The 20207-nt window shown below is 40.7% G+C and overlaps 1 protein-coding gene across 1 annotated transcript in view; it reads right to left on the reverse strand.

Moving 5' to 3' along the window:
* Positions 1-1025: 1025 nt before the first annotated feature.
* ZC3H6 (zinc finger CCCH-type containing 6) overlaps positions 1026-20207 on the reverse strand; it is a 29578-nt gene continuing 10396 nt past the window's right edge. Inside the window, exons 2-12 of the mRNA XM_050893309.1 lie at positions 17983-18163; positions 16477-16602; positions 15185-15440; positions 13136-13257; positions 10607-10723; positions 8983-9094; positions 8270-8379; positions 7209-7462; positions 6049-6569; positions 5535-5774; positions 1026-3896 (exon numbers count right to left, since the gene is read on the reverse strand). Of these exons, the coding sequence (XP_050749266.1) occupies positions 2395-3896; positions 5535-5774; positions 6049-6569; positions 7209-7462; positions 8270-8379; positions 8983-9094; positions 10607-10723; positions 13136-13257; positions 15185-15440; positions 16477-16602; positions 17983-18163 (3541 nt within the window). The 3' untranslated portion in view covers positions 1026-2394. The remainder of the gene's footprint in view (positions 3897-5534; positions 5775-6048; positions 6570-7208; positions 7463-8269; positions 8380-8982; positions 9095-10606; positions 10724-13135; positions 13258-15184; positions 15441-16476; positions 16603-17982; positions 18164-20207) is intronic.

Consider the following 20207-nt stretch of genomic DNA (forward strand, 5'->3'; position numbering starts at 1 on the left):
GGAAGGAGACAGTTACACACGGAGACAACAGGCTGCAAGGACTAGCTGGCCCCTTTCAAATTACGTTTCCTCCTTACTTTGCACCCCTTCTTTTCCAAAATAAAGACCTGTATTGTATTAAAGATCCTGACATGGCAGTGCATCGCCAAAGTTAGAAGCCAGCACTCTGCATCCCCCTACCAGAACACACCCTGCAACTCCAAAACGGATCCATAACCGGCCCGATGGCAAACCACCCAAGATCGTTCAGTTATCTCAACTGTAAGGCATGTCGTTTTGCTCTTGGTGTCAAAGCTTTTCCTTTGACTCTTTTCAAAAAACCACCGCGAATCCAATTCAGTGATGACGTCACCGCCACCCTACAAGAAGTTGTAACTTCAGGTTAGAGCTGCGCATCCTACAAGTACTTTCCACATCTCAATGTGAAACCACGCATTTGGCTTCAGTACCGTCACTTTTTCTCTCTGTTCCCCTATCGATCCACGTGCTATTTCCAAACTACTTCTATTTTTCCCTGCTGTCCAATTCTGCTGGCTTGGTTTTTTGGATGAAGGTCTTGAACGGGCAAACTTGTCACCAGATGAAGAAGTAATTACGTAGGACTAATAGATTACTCCAAAGTAACAGCCAAGTTTCACGTCTGTTACCTAGTTTTCAATTATCCTGAGTGAGCACGATTCAAAATATCATAAAATTAATACAGTTTATACTCTGGGAAATTGGGCAGGCAAAGTGAAACCGTTATTGTCTCCAGCGATGTCTCCTCTGCCGTGTTTTGCACACGCAGAAATCAGCAGCTTCCCTCGGTTCATCCAAGCTCTGCTCATCGACGCGCGGCACTCGTATTCTCGCCCGTTTGTCTCGCAGGCGCAAGAACCCAAAACCTCGGAATTTGTGATAAAACACTCCGCTGTCCCAGCCGCAAGCACTACTTGGGCCAACAAACAGAAACGAAGAGGAAAAGGTCCACAAACAAAGAGGAGAAGGAAGAGACTAAATGCAAAGAAACATTCCAAGTGGGCGGGACCCAGGTGGCAATTGAGCAGACGGCAAATTTTTATTGTAAACGTAGCTAGCTAGGTATGACTACATTTCCTCTATATAAAAAGCAACCCAAAAGGCAAAACGAGAGAGGCTTTGAGGACAGTTGCGCTCTCGGCATGCAACACCTTCCGAAATTAAAGAACATGCACGACATTTCTCACAGCGATGCTGATTAACTGTAGTAAGAGAACGATGACGACTCTCTCCACATCAGCAGTCTCATCTTGGAACCACGCAGCAAGCTGACTCCGTCTGGATTCAGTACGAGGTTAGGTTAAAAAACCCACTACCACCTGACCGTGAAGCGGTGTAGCGACTGCGCTACAACCAGTTTTAGTCACCTTCATCATCCTGCAGGCAGCCCCACCGCTCCTTCCCCACCGCTGAGCTAGCTGCCAACGTGTCAACATCACAGTCGTTACCAGACTTTAACTGTACCCTTTTTAATTTTTTTGTTAAAAATGTCATAAAGACACCATGAATACAAGTACTGCAGTTACATCAATACAAAAAAAGCAATACAAATTAAGCAGCTGAATACAAAAATACATTGAAATACATGAACACCACAATGTAACTTATAGCACTAATCAGAATTGTGTATGCGTGAAAAAATTAAATAAAAACCCTTTTTGTATTAGACAACTTAGGTATTCTCCACTTTTAACAGTAACTTTCTTCTAGTTATGTACTTCACAATTTCTTCTATATACAGCATAGAATAAAATACTTTTAAAAGATATGACATTTTTAATCCTCAATATGCGATATAGGTCTCTTTTACACTAAGAATATTGACTGCATGAATAAAAACTGTCAATGTCTTACATCAACTGATCTGAAAAGGAGGATCAACGTTTTCCTTTTAAATCATTTACGTAGGTTTTTAATCAGTTAGTAGGTTTGGCTTGATGCGTCAGACAATCCTTGTCAAACGGTGTCTCTCACAGTAATGTACATAATATTGCTTGTATCTATACAATCATACAAATGTGGCAATCATATCTAAATGTTGTTTATGAAAGAGACAGCTCACACATATACAGGTCTTCGGACTTTCTTAATGACTTATTTACAATGAAAGTGCTTTTATCAGCTCTAACACAATACATGGGGGGTTTTCTACATGTCAATTATTAGTCTCCCTGAAATTGGAAAAGTATTATATAGAAAATACCACAGCTTTGCAAACACTATAGCATACTGTATAACTGCATGTGGTTCTGAGATTAGCAGCTGAAAAGTGTTGATAATTATAATTTAAAAATAAATAAAGCAAAGAGGTAAACCAGTTACAAAACAGCAGAAAACTGCAATATTCACAACAGTAAAAAGACTTAAAATCAATTGCTAACAAAACGGTGAAGCAGTTGGATCGAAAGTCTTGAAAACATCTTTCAGCGACTTATCATCTGACTCCCCATTCGGATCACTCTCCTGTGTCTGAGTTACCTGTCCGGGCTGTCTAACCTGCCTTGGGTCGCTGTACTGCGGTCTGATTAATCCCGATAAAGCTTGGATAGGAAGATTATGCACCGCAGGGGCAGCGCTGGAGTGTTTAGCCTGAGATTTACTGGTGCTATTTGCTTTATCCGAAGCAGCTTCTGCTGATCCTTCTGTATTTTTTTCCACGTTCGAGGCAGCCTTCTGCAGCGATGAATCTTCTGAGAGACTGGGTTCGTTTTTACCGGAATTTTTCAAAATACTTTTTTTCTGGTTCTCTCCGTTCTCTCCTGAACTAGCCGGAGCTGCGTCCAATGACGAGCTGTGCTCTCTCGGATCGTACAAACTAATACCGCTCAGTATCGAGCCCGGAGTTCCCAGCCTGACGCCGCTCGATGATAATTTGGGTGCGTACGGAGGCAGAGCATCCGGGTCAGGTTTAGCAGTCGCGGCTTCCGAGGGCTGCGACGAGCCAGCAGCCGATCTGGCCAGGCGGGGGTCAAACTTCGGAGGGTGCGAATCCTTTGCGACTCCATGATGCGTATCTGCGCTCGACAGTCTGTGGAGTCTGGGATCGACGTTTTTTTGTAAGCGAGGATCTCCTAATTTGCTCGAGCTACTGGCATGCGAATCTGCAGACGGATCCAAATAGCCGCTCCTGCCCGGCAAGTTGTTTTTTGCCTTCGCAGCTAGTCGCGGGTCAGCTGGCATCGCGTTTGGATGGGGATCGTTTTTCAAATTCCGCAGTTTATTAAGTCTCTGGTCAGCAATCAGTGGAGGAAGAGGTAAATTGATTGAAGAGACGGGGTCGGGCTTAGGCAAAGGTATCGGGAGCAAGTCTTCGGGTGCCCACACAATATGCTTAGCAAAGTTTGGTTTCATCAGGGTAACGTCCATTTTAATGTGGCTGAACTGCCTAAGCTGAGATCGGGGATCCCTTAACGTGACACCCGGCAAAGGTTCCAACGGTATCAGAAAAGCTCGTTCTCTCAGTTCTCTCTCCGAGTCCTCTTCATCGTCATCCATCCCTTTTTGCTTGACTTTAACCCCAGCGTGCGCGTGGTGTAAATCTAGCTTTGCTCCCCCAAGGGAGGCGCTGGCATGACCGCCCTCGCTGACCTTGTGCATCCTGGGATCTCGTACAAGCCGCGGGTCCAAGGACGCGGATTCCGAAGGCTTTCTGGGGTTGGACCTTGGAGAGGCCCGAAGTCTCGGGTCAGCAGCCTGAGGCCCTGCGCCTTTTTCTTTCGCCAGCCTCGGATCAGTAGGAATACCAAGCATGTGCTGCTCTGTGGAATGTTGCTGCCGACTCCTAAAATTTTCGCTTTGTTTCTTTAAGGTTTTTAGTATTGATTTAACGCTGCTCCCCTCTTCCTCTTCACTACTGGAATACCAGTTGACATTGTCATCTTAAAAAAGAAAAAAAACCAAAACAACCTTATTCAAGCAAATAATCACCAGGGAATACAACACATTTACTCATAAAAGGGTAACTTCTCAGGAAAATCAAACTGAAAAGACCTGATATTAAATCATCGCTCCCTGTATTACAACAACCGTAATCTAAAATGACAAAAATCAATTTCAATGAAGAACTGACAAAACAAAACAACTGTAGCTAGTGGAGATACTCCCAAACTCTGCTGCATTCTCTCTACACATCTCTCTGTCAATATTAGTCTGGGAAGACAACCTGCTTTCAAACAATTATTTGTACCAGTACTAGTAAAAAAAAAAAAAAAAAAAAAAGCCATTTAAACTCTGAGTCTTGATGAAAATGACTTTCACTGTGGGATGGCAGACCGAAAAGTAAAATGGCACCTTACAGTACTCTTAAAAACAGATAAACTACAAATGTGGAATTTGCTGCCTTAGTACAATCCAAATCACAAGGTTTTGGAGAGAGGTCAAGATTCAGGAAGGGAAGAAGTAAGAACATTTAATTTTAAAGGATAAATTCTCTCAACTATCGTATGCAATTTACTGGAAAGCCTTACCAACACAGCTGTATGCTCAGATCCACATCCTAACCTTGCCTACTCACTGAAGGAGACTAGCGGTCTGTTCCGGCTCAGTAAAATGAGAAACGAAGGCAAAACCCGCCAGCACCACCACTATCTAACGCACAATAACACGTGTTTCCTCAACGCTTCTTGTACCACACAAGTATTCAACACCAAGGAGTGACATGTTGTTGGAGGCAGCTAATAGGAACGTTTTTCCGCTATACCGCTTTCCGATAGCCCTCTAGACGGGAGGACCAGTCACTCTAAAGCGCTGATGAGAAGTCTTCAGTTCAGAGTAGATTACTCTAGGTCACTCTGCTTTTGTATGTAGCCTAAAGTGCTGCATCTCCAGATCTCTCTCCTCATTTGATCAGAATTATAGTGGCAACGTCCTCAAAAACATTTGATACAGCCACTGCCTTTTGGTCAGACAGCAGATGCGTTTCTGGTCGCATAACCTAGCAGCCCCAGAAAAGGGCGCAGCAGGGAGCAGGCCAAGGGACAAACGTAGCCCGCGTGGCTGAATCTGATCGGCAGGCTTACTGCTCTCCATTGTCCACGTTACAGAAGAGACACTCAGATTAAACACTGCAAATTTCAGATATCACAGAGGAAAAAATACTCCTCTAGAGAAATGGAATATGCAGAAAAGATCAAGAGGCACAACTGAATAAACAGAATCTAAGATGCGCTTGCAGTACTGGCAGTTAGAAATCATAACATTTCTGTTTCAATCAAGGATTTTAAGAAGTAATTGAGTTACCAACAACAGAAACTTTTAAAAGTACAAACTACATCCAAAAATTATCCACAGGCCTTTCTACTTGGAACTGGAATGCAGCAACTAAGCGTATACTAAAATCCTGGAACAAGCTGGGAAGGAAAGCGAGTATATTCAGCTGAAAATATTATTTGAGTTGGCACTTGCACATTCACAGTAATTGTGAATGGTAACGTGATGAAAATCCAAGTCAACAGATTCGTTCCAGGCTAATACACGGTCAATAAGTATGTTTAGAACTCTAACAAAATTATCTTTACCTTCGTCTTTGCTCATTGCCCTCTGACCCTGGCTGCTGACAGAGTCTCCATCTCTTTGATGCTTTTGACTAAGTCTTACATAAAGGGCCTTCTGCATTGCTGGAAGGAAATCCGGTACGTTAATGGCTGGTTTATGGCCCATATGGCTACTCATGCAGTCTGACTCGCTTCCACCTTGATGCGACTCTTGAGCCATGAGGTGAGCCTGGTGATCCGTAAATTCTCCGTGCCATGTTCCATCTGCAGGACCAAAAAAACCAGTTAGCAGCTAACCTATACAAGCTTTTACAGCAGAGGAGATAAAACATACAACACAATCAAGCAAAACTGATGTGACTTATATTACACGACTGGAAAGCATCGGCTGAAAAAGCCTATACACTGAAGAGACTCCAGGAGGTTTGGCTCTCTATCCAAACTTCTTTCAGATGCTCAGCTTTGGAGCCATGACGTTTTAATACCGCACAACTGCAAAGCGCCACATCAAGGAACAACGATTGTTAAATGTCCTTACCGCCAGAGTTATTAGCTGGCTGGAAGTTATGTACGGCTTGATGAGAATAGTAATTGTCGTAGAAATCAGCCGGGTTCTGAATAGGCTCGTAATTCATATTCGGCTGCCGTTCACCAGGAATCTGCTGGTATTGTGGCCCCGGAGGACAATGATTCTCTCTCGGCATATTCACCATATGTCCTTGAACTCCCGGGGCATTGTAAGATCCACCGAGACCCGGTGGTGTGAGAGGCGGACCGCCTTGCTGTCCTTGCATAGGCATACCAGTCTGGTTCTGCGGGCCCAGAAAGCCTGGTGGAACACCCTGCATAGGAGGGCTCTGCGGCATTCCTGGGCCTTGAGGCCCTGCGCACGGATGATGTCCCGGAGAACCCGGGTGCATCGGCGGCCCATTATGTCCTTGTGACATGCCGGGTCCCGGCCCTGGACTTGAACCTGGATTATACATATGCTGAGAATGCGGGTCATTTCCCTGAAACGGTGGTCTTGGCGGCGATGCGCTGTTATAGAAGGTCGGTGGCCTGCAGGCAAAAGAAAATGAGTGAATCAAATTTTGCACCTACAAAGATCAACAGTCTAGTAGCTATCTCCTCCCCTCCTCACTCTTACAGATGTCTGCTCGTACTTATTTGATCTTCGGTTGGATAAAAATCTGGAAGAAGCAAAATAATGTTCAAAGACAGTAACTATATACATTACATATACATCGTAACACATGACAGAGCTTGTCTGGAAGTAGAACATTTTTTCAACATTAGCACATGCAGAACTGGACATTTGCTGCAAATACGAGTTTTAAACATCCCAAGGCCAACAGTCTCCACCAGGAGCGCCCACTGGCGTTGTTCAAGAAAAAGCTAACTATAAAAAGACTGTAAAAGAGAATGAACTTTGCTCAACCTGCAAATGGAGGCAGGCAAGGCAGGCACAGAGCCAAAACAAGGGCCAATGGAGTGACTTTCTGGAAGGTCAAGGCTCAGTAAGTTGTCTTCTATGGAAAGCATTAAATAAGTAAATAATTATGACAGCCAATATTTGACAGATCGTTAACTTAGCAATATACTCAGAAGCAAGTACTTCTGACAGAACCAAAGAGAACCGCTTACATATTTATGCAGCCATGTTTTAAGGAGAGTTCTACACAAAATTCTACAACCTACTTTTTTCCAATTTTGTGTGCTAAATCCACAGTTGGCTTCACAACTATTTCAAAGAGAGATGGGATTTTCTTGTATTCTCCTGAAGGATCTTGATAATTTTCTATGTCAGACTCAGAAAACGCATATTGCTCCGGCGGGGTTGGCAGAAGTCCAACACCTGGCGGTGGCTTAGGGAGAGGAACTATGCCACGCTTTCTGAGTTCCTCCAGTTCTTTCTCATCTTCATTTTGTGGTTCCTCCTCCGTATTCAAAACCTAGAACAAAGCAATGTAGCAAACACTTCATAAATTTTGCAGTATATGCAATTCAATTTAGTCTTGCACTTTCCATTTAAGTATAATTACCTGCTGCAATACTACTAGATATTGACATCAAACTCAAATGAATTATAAATCTATTATTACTTGTTTTGCAGGACACCGATTCACAGCCAGGAAGAAAACTATTTCTGTAGTCAGGAAGGGACAATTTGACACAAGTCCATTTCCTTCAAACAGTCATTTTAAGTGACAGAAGTTGAAGGACTTATTCTAAGATTCGTAACGTTTCTAGCGTTAAATTCACGTCACTTTTCTGTTAAGGCCTGTTGTATAGTAACTGGAGAGAGACACGAATATCCTGCTTAAAACAAAGGTCAGGATTTCATGAATCATTCAGAGGAGGCACCTCATTCCTTTCTCCACCCTGAGTGCAGAAGTCAGTCAGATGGTATCTAACTTCTGGGCAGCTGAAGGCAGACAACATAAAAGCCACACTTCTTGTCGCAGAGTACATGAAGATTTCCACAGAAAGGGACGCAAAAGGAAGTTCATGGGCAGAAACATGAGTTGTGAAAACAAACGAGTCTGATACGGCTAAAAAAATAACTGAGTAACTGATGGCAAGGGGAATTCCTGGTATTGAACCTGGTCACAGACTTACGGCGCTAAAAAGCAACAGGGAAGCTTAACATCATGAGAGTTTAGCATCACACTCCTCAAGAATCCCACGGAAATTTCTAGCAACCTCCCCCTTATTCTTTCTAGCAACAAACCTTGTGTTTACAGGCTACGAATGCTCACCTTATCCAACAGCTCTTTTGTTTCTGCAGTCAGGGGAGCGTGAGAAAATTTGCACTTATCTCCTTGATAGCATTTTGCTCCTGTATGGTAGAACTTGCAAGGGAATTCATGTAAGCAATGTATTAAGGATCCATAACAAAGGCTGATTTAAAGGCTGATTTCTAGTTTGCACTGTTCGGCAAGTTTATGAAATTCAGCTGTCAACTATCCTTCAATTCCTCACCAGTACTTAATCTTGCCAAAGCAATACGCTAGAGAATTTTGAAAACTAATAACCAACTTACCTCCTAGTTCCATTTAACATTCTACTAATAATTACATTACTGGGGCCTCAAAGTTATTTTTGACTTGATTCTAAAACTGTGATTAAAAAGATGAAGGTCTCAATTCCAGAGTAAACCACAAGTCCTTTACAACAAACAAGAACAGATCAGGGTTTTAAAAGTATGTGGACAAATGCATCTAACTTCAAGGGGTTTTATCTTTGAAAACATTTTAAATCCTTAAAACCGAAAACAAACCAGTAATTTTATACATATTTTCCCCTTCTAAGTATTTGAGCAGAAAAATAATCTTCGTGTAGTAAATCTACATAGTCTTTGGTATAGTCTCTTAAGAAAAGAAATAGCTACCCTTAAAAATCACTTACATCAATTAAGAGTAAATATAAACTTCCAGTTTAATTCAAGTATTATTTTTTTTTTAAAGGATATTGTGCAAATAAATGCAGTTCTCTCCTTTGGTGCAGTAACCCTGAATGTAAAACTTGCAGATTTCCTTTTTCTTTTCAATCTCTGCATCATGATCAAATTTACACTGCTCTCCCTATAAATAAGAAAACAAGAAAAAACATTATCGATCTGAAATGCTGAGTAATTCCCTTTCACCTTTAAAGAACAACATCCTCCTTAGCTGAATTTCAACTTTTTCTCTTTCCTAACACCTAACTGCATTACAAACATGTCCCTAAAAAACTGTCAATAGGGGGGGCCTGGACATAGAGAAACAATTCCTGAATCAGGATACAAAGAATATATGCAGGGGTCACAGAAAACAAGCTGGTCTTACAGTACCAGTTCTCTTCTCTGTCTCCACCTAGCAATTAGCCTTAAAAACGCATTTAAACAAATACTTTACTGAAATTATTTTCCATATAAACAATTATGCACTTGATCAGAAAACCCGATTCTGTTTTAAGGGTGTGCGGGAGAACTTAAAAAAAGTCCAACAAGCAAAGTATTACGACTCTTTCATGTAGGAAAAATAGAGTCCAAGCAATATCAAGTTTATATCAACCATATCATGTTGTACATCAGGATTACTTTGCTGGAGAGGTTTTTTGCATATTTTTTGTATTTATTTTCATGAAAAACACACTAAGTGCTCTTTCAGCCACTTGTTTGAAAACTGAAGGTGGCAGCAAATACTCATCTTACTGAGCACGGCATCCTAAAATATATAAAGGCAGCAACAAACGCATTGTTTTCAATTCCCCCCGGGTTTGGGAAAAAAGCATACTAATTTTCACCTGTACTTTGACCATTTGAAAAAGAAACAGAAAATGTTCTAGCTCTAAATACACAGAGGAACCAAATATAAATGACGCACTCACTTATTCGAGAAGCATGCAGTTTTTCTTAAGTGTGTTTTATAACAGACTGCACTAGTCTGACATCAGAGGATTCAACTCCACAGCAGCATAAGCTTCAAAATGAAGCAATAGCAATTTTTTTTATCTAATAAGAGACTGTCTTGCTAGGGCTTTTGCTTGACTGCTGACTGCTCTGAATAGCATTCTCTTCTTTCTGCTGCCTTCCACTTGCTGGCTGAAGGAAGATGATTCTTTGGTGGGGGAACTATTACTACAACCCCACTTTTTACTTTAGAGAGAGAAATAATTTAGCATAATTAAGCAATTCCTTCAATGTTTCAAAATTAGCAGTAGCACATAAAAGAGAAATAATCTAATACATTCAGAAATCATTGCCTATGTACAGATTCCATACTTGTAAGATTTGATGTATGTTTGATACATATGATACATTGTCAGTGTAAGTTTATGATACTATCACAGATGTTTTTACTGTATATACTAATAAGCAAACACGGTAATTTTTAATAGAATTTGTTATAATTCAAAATGTGTAACAGAAGGGGATATTTTTCCACAAGTACTTCTGCTGGCATTTATCTATAAATACTCAAAACATTAAAAATCAAAACACTGAGTTTCAACAGACAAGTTTTCTTTGCATCAGCTGAAGTCAAAAAGACCAGAGCATCTTCTCCCTCTCCTCACACCAAAGCAGCAGACGGACACACACAGTGCACAATTACCTTAATACACCTCCCTTCAAGGAAATATTTACAAATTTGTTTGCCTTTGTGTTCCACTGTATGCTGATTTATGAACTCCTGACTCATATTAACCCATTTCTTCACTGGTTTGCCGTCCTGTAAGAAAAATAAACATCCTACTGATGCTTACTGATTAAGCACAGTTGCAAAAATATTACAGCATACTTGGTGCACTAGTTACCCCAAAACGTGACTAACTGCACCATGATTTAAGTTCTTAAAATTATTACACCCACAGCTCAAATTAAAGGTAAATACACATACTTTTTCTTAGCTGCTTTAATACAGAGTCTTTTTCATAAACACAACCAAATCAGAAACTTCTTACAATACAACAGACACAGATAACTCCACTGAACGGACAGAGTATCTCACACTTCATTTGACAACGCTGGAAAGCAGGGCTGACGCCTGGGCACGCGCTAAGTCAGTGCCAACCGCCCTCTGATGAAGGGCACCTCTGCAGACAGCCAGGAGTTGAGTAATCATCCAGGCTTCCAGACCGCCATCTCAGCCGCAAGGCTGTGCTTTGCCAATCCTTCCCCTCTACGTGCTTCTCACGCGATTGTTATCTCCAGATTATCCACCTTCTTTTTTTCTCCCTTTTTTCCTCCCATTGGAAGAAAAATAACCTGTTTGCTCATACCATGAGGCAAAGCAGAGAGGAAGCACAATTCAATCATGACCTAACATGTAAGAATTATTATGTACCTGGTGAGGAAAATAATCGTTCCCTCTTACGACCTGATTCCCATGTGGCATCTGCACTTGAGATAAACTAAAGAAACCACGGTAAACTCATCTAACTGGAGAGTCTGGGGCAGGTGTGGAGGGGGCCTGGCAGAGCTCGTGAAGTCATGGAAGTAGATGGCCTTTAAGGAACTGCTGTCTGTGACACCGCAACAGGGTAGCAGAAAATGTCGTCTTTGCAGTGCTAGGTGGTTGCCTACTGATGCGACGATAGAGGGAAAGAGGCTTTTCCGATTTCCCGTTTTCACAAAAATGAGCAGGGATGTGACTGCTGAGTGGGAACTTCTGAAACAGAATGGATGTGGTTCTCCACAGTCATCACACTGCATCATGAGCGCACACGAGCATCAGCACGCCAAGTGTCTGGTCTCATTTTGCTCGGCAGATTAAGCAATGTCACAAAACGTTAACACTAAGAATGATTTGCAGCCTTTGTTGACATTCAGAAGCAGCAATCTTCGAGCTAGAAATGCCACTCCTGGACCAGTCAAGATCCATTTTCTACTCTGAACACATTAAACCCAGAGAAATCTCAGCTGCTTCAGACAAAGCAGCTTTGAATCTAATAACTGATCCTCTTCAAGGTTAACGCAAATATCACATGAACACGATGCTCCAAGTCTCTCTGGGAGCACTGCAAATCGGTGACCGTCCCACACCACAAAGCACTTGAAACAACGGCCCGAGGAAGGCTGAAACGCTCCCACCGTATCCCTGAGAATCCCAGGGACGGTTACCCCTCCACACCGCGCAGCTCAGCATCTGCGTCGCACAATTCCTTATTCTGCTGTAAGCCAGCAGCCCAGCTTTTTGTTTTCTGCCTCCCAGCCCTGCCGGGACCTGCCTGCAGCTGCCTCCTCGCCTCCACCCTTCCCCACGGCTTGGGAGACGGCGCTGGAGGACAGGGCACGCTCTACAGCAACGGGAAGGAGGAGTCCTATAAACGAGGCATCGTCCTAACAGATCAAACGGCTGCCCTTTTCCCTACCACATGCAGGGCAGGGAAAGGAACATCTGAACTGGACCACCCAGGAGCCCCAGAGAGTTAGGCCAGCTGGAGAACACGGGGAAAAATTAACATGGCTGAATCACACATCACTGCGTTACCTAGGAGCCAGCCGTGTGCATTCTTGAGTGCAGGAGGGAGGAGAACCACAGACATTTTAGTTGCAGTATATAGACTTAAATACGATTTGGCTTCAATAATGTTTTTCAGCCATGGATGGATTTGATCCATTAATCACTGGAGTGAGAAATTTACAAATACCGTGGCAATACCGAACATTATGTTTTCTCTAATTCCTGTGCAAAGAATTACTAAATGAAAACCAAGGTCATATATATTTCCATTTCCACAGTCACAGCTTTGGAAAGAGAAGGAGAATTCTTCACGATTCAGACAAAAATTGGCAAAAGCTGTGAAGGCGTCCATTTTTTTTTTGCTGAAAAATCTGAGGTGAACTGGTAGTACCAAAACATCCTATTTCAGATACAGTTAACACTGAAGTTCATGCACCATTCAAAACCAAAGCTCATAAACCACTTTCTGCTAGTTTTTCGTATTTCCAAGAAAAACAAGAAAATTATGTATTAGCTTATCAACTATACTTTGTACATTAAGTGCTGGAAAATTCTAGCAATTTCCTAGATAAGAGAAGAAAATTCAAAGATATGTATTTTTAAATACTCTTCTATTAAAGCAAAGCATCCAGTCATTTGAAACAACTACATTAGGAATTCAACTTTAATTCCACATACCTCATGAAAGCCATCGGATCCTTTATTGCCCCCTCTTCCCCTTCCACGATCTTTACGCTTCAATTTCTTTTGCATTCCACGCCCTCGACCAACATTGTAATTATTACCTCTTTGAGAAATACCTGAAAAACAGCAATGACCTCTTTAAATGACCTCAGAAAGTAAAGAAAAATGGTTATCTAGTGACATCGAATACAGACAAATCCAACAAACTAAATATCTACCTTTTTGCAGTCTGAATTCCTAAGTACTATCTTGAATCACCAGTTGGCAAGTACAACTACACCAGCCAATTGTAATTCTGTGCAACTGCCTGCTCTTTGAAAAGCTCTTCAGATCAATAGCAGACTGACAAACTGAATATAAAATTAATCTTGTTCAAAGCAGCGTCTCACAATTAGAAGCGCAGACATGTTATTTCTAATCAGCGCAAATACTTGAAATATTTTGTGCCGTTTGGTCACTTTCTGAACACAAAACTAACCAGTACAACCGGCACTCAGGTCTGTGTGCATGTTTCACTGGCACAACATGCCAGAAACCTGAGATGACAATCTAAGAAATACGACAGAACAGCTTTGAATAGAAAAATCTTTAATGGTAACTGCAAGCCTCAAGACAGTAATTATCCAGGTAGCAGCATGTCAGGAGTCATGGTCTCGACTAAAACCACCGAGACAAGAGTATCTGCTTTCTCATCAATTTAAAACCAAAGAAAACCTGTTAGAAAGTTCTGTGGACATTACACCCGCTTGAGGTGGCAGCCACTCCACGACAGCAAGGCTGATTCCAGTGAAAACACCTTGACTTCATCTCAGATGACTTGCAGACAGAGATTTTGAAGCAGTATTGCCAAGCAGTACATGGAAAGCCATTTTTGTCTCGGCTAAAAAGATTCTGCCAATCTTTTGCCAATTTATTTAATTGTGAACCGAAACAGAATACAACAAATCTTCACTGTAGTAACTGAAAGACAGCTTACTACCTTTGTATAACACACAGTATCTTCCTGAGAACTACTAAGGTACTCATACTGTCATACAAAACCCTGCTCAAATTTCGCCCGGGAGACAAACTTTTAGCCATGATTAAAGGGAGTAAATTTTGCAAACTGAATCGACAGTTTCTGAAATGAGAACTTGATCTCATAGAAAAAGGGATGAGAACAAGTTAAGCATTTCTAGAAGGCAGATCAGGCTATCTCTGTCAACGGTATACACCATCTCCGTTGCCTGACCTTCCACACCCCACGGCAACATGCAGTAATACACGACAACTGGGGAGTCAGGGGTCCCTTCAGAATAGGGAGGCCAGAGATGTAAGCTGGCTCAAAGAATTGCACTACAATGGTAAGGAAAAGGTCAGACACGAAATGAAAGGTGCAAACAAGAATGCTTGCATAACTTGGCTTATATAAGTGAGGCACGAAATAAGGGCAGCAGGACTCTTGCAGGAATACGTTGCTTAAGAGCAGTACTTTTTCACCCGCATTTGTATCGGGCCGTACAGCTTTGAATGCAAGAAAAGTTGTGAAAAGAACACTAAAAGGATACTAGCATACTTGTGGGGCACACTAATAAAAGTATTCAGGCACCTATCAAAATTTCTAGGTACTTAATTCTTTTAGGGAGGGCGGCCTAAATTAGATTTTGGAATTGACATATTGACATCCTTCCCCTCAATCAAGTCCCATTTCAGACTTTCATAAACTACTACCAGAAAGTCACTTTACAGCCTTATGATTTCTTACTCAAGCAGTTACACAACAACGATCTTGGCTTTTTAGTAGGGTTTTATTTGTTTATTTACTACATACATATTACCCAGCACTTGACCTTTTTCTTCACTATATGCATCAGTGCGACCATCTGATATTATTCCTTCCCGATGAGCAGCGTTATCACTTACTGACGGGAGACTGCAAGCGCACGGGAAAGCCACCGCTGGCAGCTTTCTCCATTCACCTCTCAAGACAAACATCCTGAAATGATGCATGATACAACTGCTGCCACCATCCATTACTACAGTTAATGATTCAAATTATCTTACCTTTCTGGATCCCTTTCATCCCCTGTTTTTTCACTGGTTCTTTCGGGAATGGAGGTCCTAAATCAGTACTGGAAGTCTCTTTAGCTTGCCTGTATTGTTTAAGCTGATCAGCAAAATCTTCATCCTTTTCTTCCTCGTTATAATTACCAAAGTTTTCATCACTGTAATGACTATAGTCGTCATACTCCTTACTTTTTACATTTTTTTTATGTTGCATTTTCTGTGAACTCATGTAATTTCCTGATACGTGTCCGTGCTGTATGAAAGGGATTGCATTGTTCAGAAGCAACTCAATATTTCAAAAAAGACCCCTCCAAACTGCTCTAACAAAACCAACTGTCTTCACCCTGTTTTATTGTCATGCTGTCTACCAAATTTGCACAAACAAGCATTAATAATAAACAGTGAAAATCAGTTATTTAGTAAAAATTAGTACTTTTGATTCTGAATGCATCAAAATAGGAAAAAGGACAAAAAAGAGCAGCATCCACATCTGTACTCCAGAAAACTTTTCAGTGGGGTTGACAAAGCATTTTAACGTATGCAGTTCTAAGTGTTCTAAGTGCTACTCAGATGAACTATGACTAAAATAAATTTTTTCCATTCAAGATCTCCGTATCCTGACGATCTTGGACACAGCTGAAACAACCTGTCCTGTCTCTGTCAGTCAGGATGAAATACTTCTTATCGCCACTCCTAAGCCAGCACTGTCCCTTCTCCCATTTCTGCAGACAGGATCTTCAGTTTGTTAATTTGGCTGGCTTGGACGTTTCTGGAACGGTTTCAGGCTAAAAGGAAAGTCTCCTCTCCTCTGAAGTACCAGAGTTTCATCAAGCCGCCTCTAGCTGCTCTATCACAGCTTTCGAGAACGCATTCTGTTTCCCCCAGTGGTCTCAGGAGGGCTATCGAGCTGCACAGACTGAGAAAAGCCAGGACAAATTGAACTATCAGAAAGCAGAATCAACTCTAGATATTTAAAGGTGGCTTTTCAAGAGCTGTTTCCTCTTAGTACAGTCTAAATCCAGCGCAGGCAATAATACAGATATCGTAATTGTTGCCTGATGGAGGAAAAAATAGCATCAGGCTTGTTTACACCACCTACATTCGTGCCACAGATAATGCTTTACATTTGGAAATCTACCTAAGGAGATGAGAACGAGATGCGCTTCCTGAAATCTGTGAGAATGGCCACTGTGATCAAGTCAGCCTTCAAAAACCGCATCATTTACATTTGCATTTTTTAAATTACACCTAAATAAAGACATGAGAAATCAGTTTAAAAAAAACACTACCTGACTGAATGAAGAATCATAATCTCTGTATGAAGAGCTGCTACTCTTTTTATGTGGTCTTTCTGTACGCTCAATATCAGAGTCATGGCTGTAGTCTGAACTGTCATCACTGGAAGGGGAATTATGCTGAAAAAAGAAGAAAATAGCGCTCTCAGACGTTGTTATATAATTCTCTGCGTAACCGGTCTGCTGCATATGAACTTAAAGGAAGCATCAGCCTAATAAATGAAAATATTTTCTTAACTCTCACAAACCTCTGCTTCTGGGGGAAGCTAAAGAAAGCACACTCTTTGATGACCCACTCTTTTTATCAGAGAAAGAGATCTGATCCGATGAGGCTTCCGAATGTAAACATTGAGGGCTATGTGGTTTCTCTGGGTTATATCAGCTTCCTACGGGTCTCTCTGAGCCCTGCTTCTTTGCGACACAGCAGGGATGCTGCTGGAAGGCTAACAGATCTGGGAGATGGCCAGAAACTTGCATACAGCCATAGAAATGATTAGCATCCTGTCATTTTCTGCTGGGAGAAAACTCAGCGATACTGCATTACGAGTGTTTTATTTAGATGTATTGTTTTGCAGAAAATTTGGAGGGGAAACCATATGAGAATACTGTATTTCTGTGATTTTTAGAGAATTACCATCAGGTTTCATTTTCTAGGTTAAAATTTTGCGAATCCCTTGCATTTATTTAAGTTGATTAAAATATATATTAGAAACATTATCTTAATGAACTTTACTGAAGAATTCACTTCACTAGTCTGCAATCTTTTCTTTCCATAAATATGGTAATTAGCACAAAAAGCGAAATTGTAAATTCACATTTTGCCTCTTATCCTAAAAAACTCTCGCTCTCTATCGTTCAGCTACCATTACCGTTGTCAGTGGCCAGTGCTTAACTTACACCGCTGCTTAAGAGTTAAACAATTTAAGAAGTGGTTTAACACTTCGGCCTTTCGTGTCAGAACTACCACAACCATTGACAATGGCAAAGAGTAAAATGCTCATAAATGTCAGTATTTTGTAAACTGCTATTAAAAGAAATATTGAAATAAATAAGCATCCAATGAAGATGTATATCACAAATCACAAATAACACAGTTACACCCGCAGTCTGATTTTGTATTTCTTTTAAATATGAACAAATGAAAACCAAGTTTATGAAAATGCATTTAGGCAAAGCTAACAAGTGAGTTTCCAAACTATCATTTGAAATGTGTTACGGCTGGATTATTTAATGACTTACTGTCTCTTACCCCACATAAACTGCCACTGAAATGTGTGAATATGCACTTCCATATGTCAAAAGTCTATTTAAACACATTCTTTAATATCGAAACGCATTGGTAAGATAGGAATCTCAAAAATTGCACTCAGAGTCCAAAGACTGCCTAAATAGCAATAAAACCATTTTAGATTTCTTCTCTAATTGCCTGGATCCTTGTCTAAACCTGGGAACCTGGAATTAAAATAAGCACCTCCAATATTTTGGTTTGCATTTCCTAACCTTATGCTTATCCCGTCTTCTCCTTTTTGATTTTTTCTTTTCTTTTTCTTTTTTGCGTTTCTTCCGTGATTTTCTATGTCCTTTTTCATTTTTCTGTTTATCATCACCTTTTGTACCATGTTCTTTCACATCTTCATATGCTGCATCATCTATTTCACCATCTTCTAGCTCTCCATCTTCTCTGTAGGAGGAAAAATATCAATACAATAAAATTACATGTTATTATCCATCTCATCTGTCCAACAGTACAGTAAAAACAAACACACCCAGTACTTCTTTCCACCAGTTACATTCTTATACATGTGCATATACGTTTTAATACATGTAACACCCCACGAAGTACTAGGATTTTAGAATTTTCTTTCAGCGTTAAAGAAAAATGGAATGCAAGCCATTAAATGGCCTTGAATTTTACTGCAAAATTAAAAAGTTTAAAATTATGTAATTTTTTTACTTCTCAGAACAAAGGTCTTCTCTTCTTACATAGTTTTCTCCAACCTACATAAAAAAACCTGCTTCAATATAAAGCACTCTGTTGCCCTTCAACACATTTCAAACTGAAGAGGTAGTTTAACCATTTCTAGAAATACTTCTACTACAATTACATGCCTTTATGTTGCTGTATTTGCAGAACAGATGTGGTCAAAATTAAAGGCAATTAAAACTCTCCAAAAACCATATAGTTAAAGAGTAGCAATAATGAAAACAAGCAGTTGGGCACTGCAGGAAAACCTGCATAGTAATACAAACACGTTTCCTTCAACACACCAGCTCCTGGAACTAAAGATGGGTCTGTAGTATCTAGGGTGTAATGGCCAAAGTCATAAGCAATTCGAAAAAGGAGAATTAATTTAGCGGTTAAGTGGATTCTTCAAAAGAAACTAGTGGTAGTAGTAGTTAACAAGAAAGGAGTAGTTAACATTTGAATTTCATTTGCTAGAATCTAAAAACTGACAGAAACCAGACATCTGATGATGCTGTTTTTCTAAGCTACCCAGGGTGGTTCTCTTCTTTTTAAAACTTGTAACATTGACATTTGTAGGGGGTTGTTTCATACATCAATGAATACTGTAAATGGAACAATGTGCATGTGAACCTAACTTCTGCATACGAATGTGACTGTCTCAAAAGTCTTCAAACTGGAGTAACACCAAAGGATGATTAAAAAAAAAAAAAAAACCACTAACACGAAATGTAACACTTTCAGTGCTTGTAGACTAAATAACAGAAAGGCTTGTGCTTTTCTCCATCAGTAGGGGAAAAAAAAGTTTCTATGATTACATCAGACTTTATTTAAAGTTTTGTCTACTGACCCAAACAATAACAACCCTGAAAATATTTTGCCATGAAAGAAACATTTTGACAAAACACCAGCTAACCTATTTCTCATCCCTATTTCAGACATACCGCTGAAGCAATCTCAACTCCCCTTCGACTATTTGGCATTTGCTGGGTTTTGGCTGTGGGAGAATTTACTGCTTTTAAACGTTTATAATTGGCTCTATATAATTACTTCTACATTACCACTGCTTCAGGAATTCAGCCTTTGCAGGCATCGTGGAACTCGGTCCTGAATTTTTACACGGAGATTGCTTGAAAATGCCATCAGTCCTATGGTGTCTGAAACCCTCACTCTATGAATGTACCAGATTCAGCAGATGGTGGGGGCAGCAAGGGGAGAAGCCTGTAGATACTAGAAAACTATATAAAAAAAAAAACCCAAACAACTAAACCAAGACCAAACTAGTGCTGGGAGCAGTAGAAGGTATTAGGACAGAAGTAGTAATTAGGCTATATTAAATTGCCTTACAATTTGTCCACCACAGTCCAGTATTCACAATGTATTCGCTAACCTGATGATCAACTCTGTCTACTTCAAGGGACTGCGAATAGCAGGGAGGAAGAACTCACCAGGAAGCGGAAGACCTGAGTCTCCACAGTAAAAAGACAGTTAAGAAGTCAGAAGCAACCCAAAGTTCTGACTTTTTGTAAGAGGAGTAAACGGATATGGCAGGGAGAAGAAAAGGGGAGAAGACATGACTGCTGTATTGTCACCTCGTATGTCCTGCAGCTTCTTAGAACTAAATACTCTTAGCAACCACAATGCAAAAAAGAAAAAAAAAAAACCAACAAATCAAACAAAAAAAAAATCAAGATGTGATTATAGATCACTAACTAGCCAAAAAATGGAAGGACACCCCCCCCCCCCCCATCCAGATTATCAA

Source organism: Gymnogyps californianus, chromosome 3, assembly GCF_018139145.2.
Source record: "Gymnogyps californianus isolate 813 chromosome 3, ASM1813914v2, whole genome shotgun sequence".
Taxonomy (NCBI): Eukaryota; Metazoa; Chordata; class Aves; order Accipitriformes; family Cathartidae; genus Gymnogyps; species Gymnogyps californianus.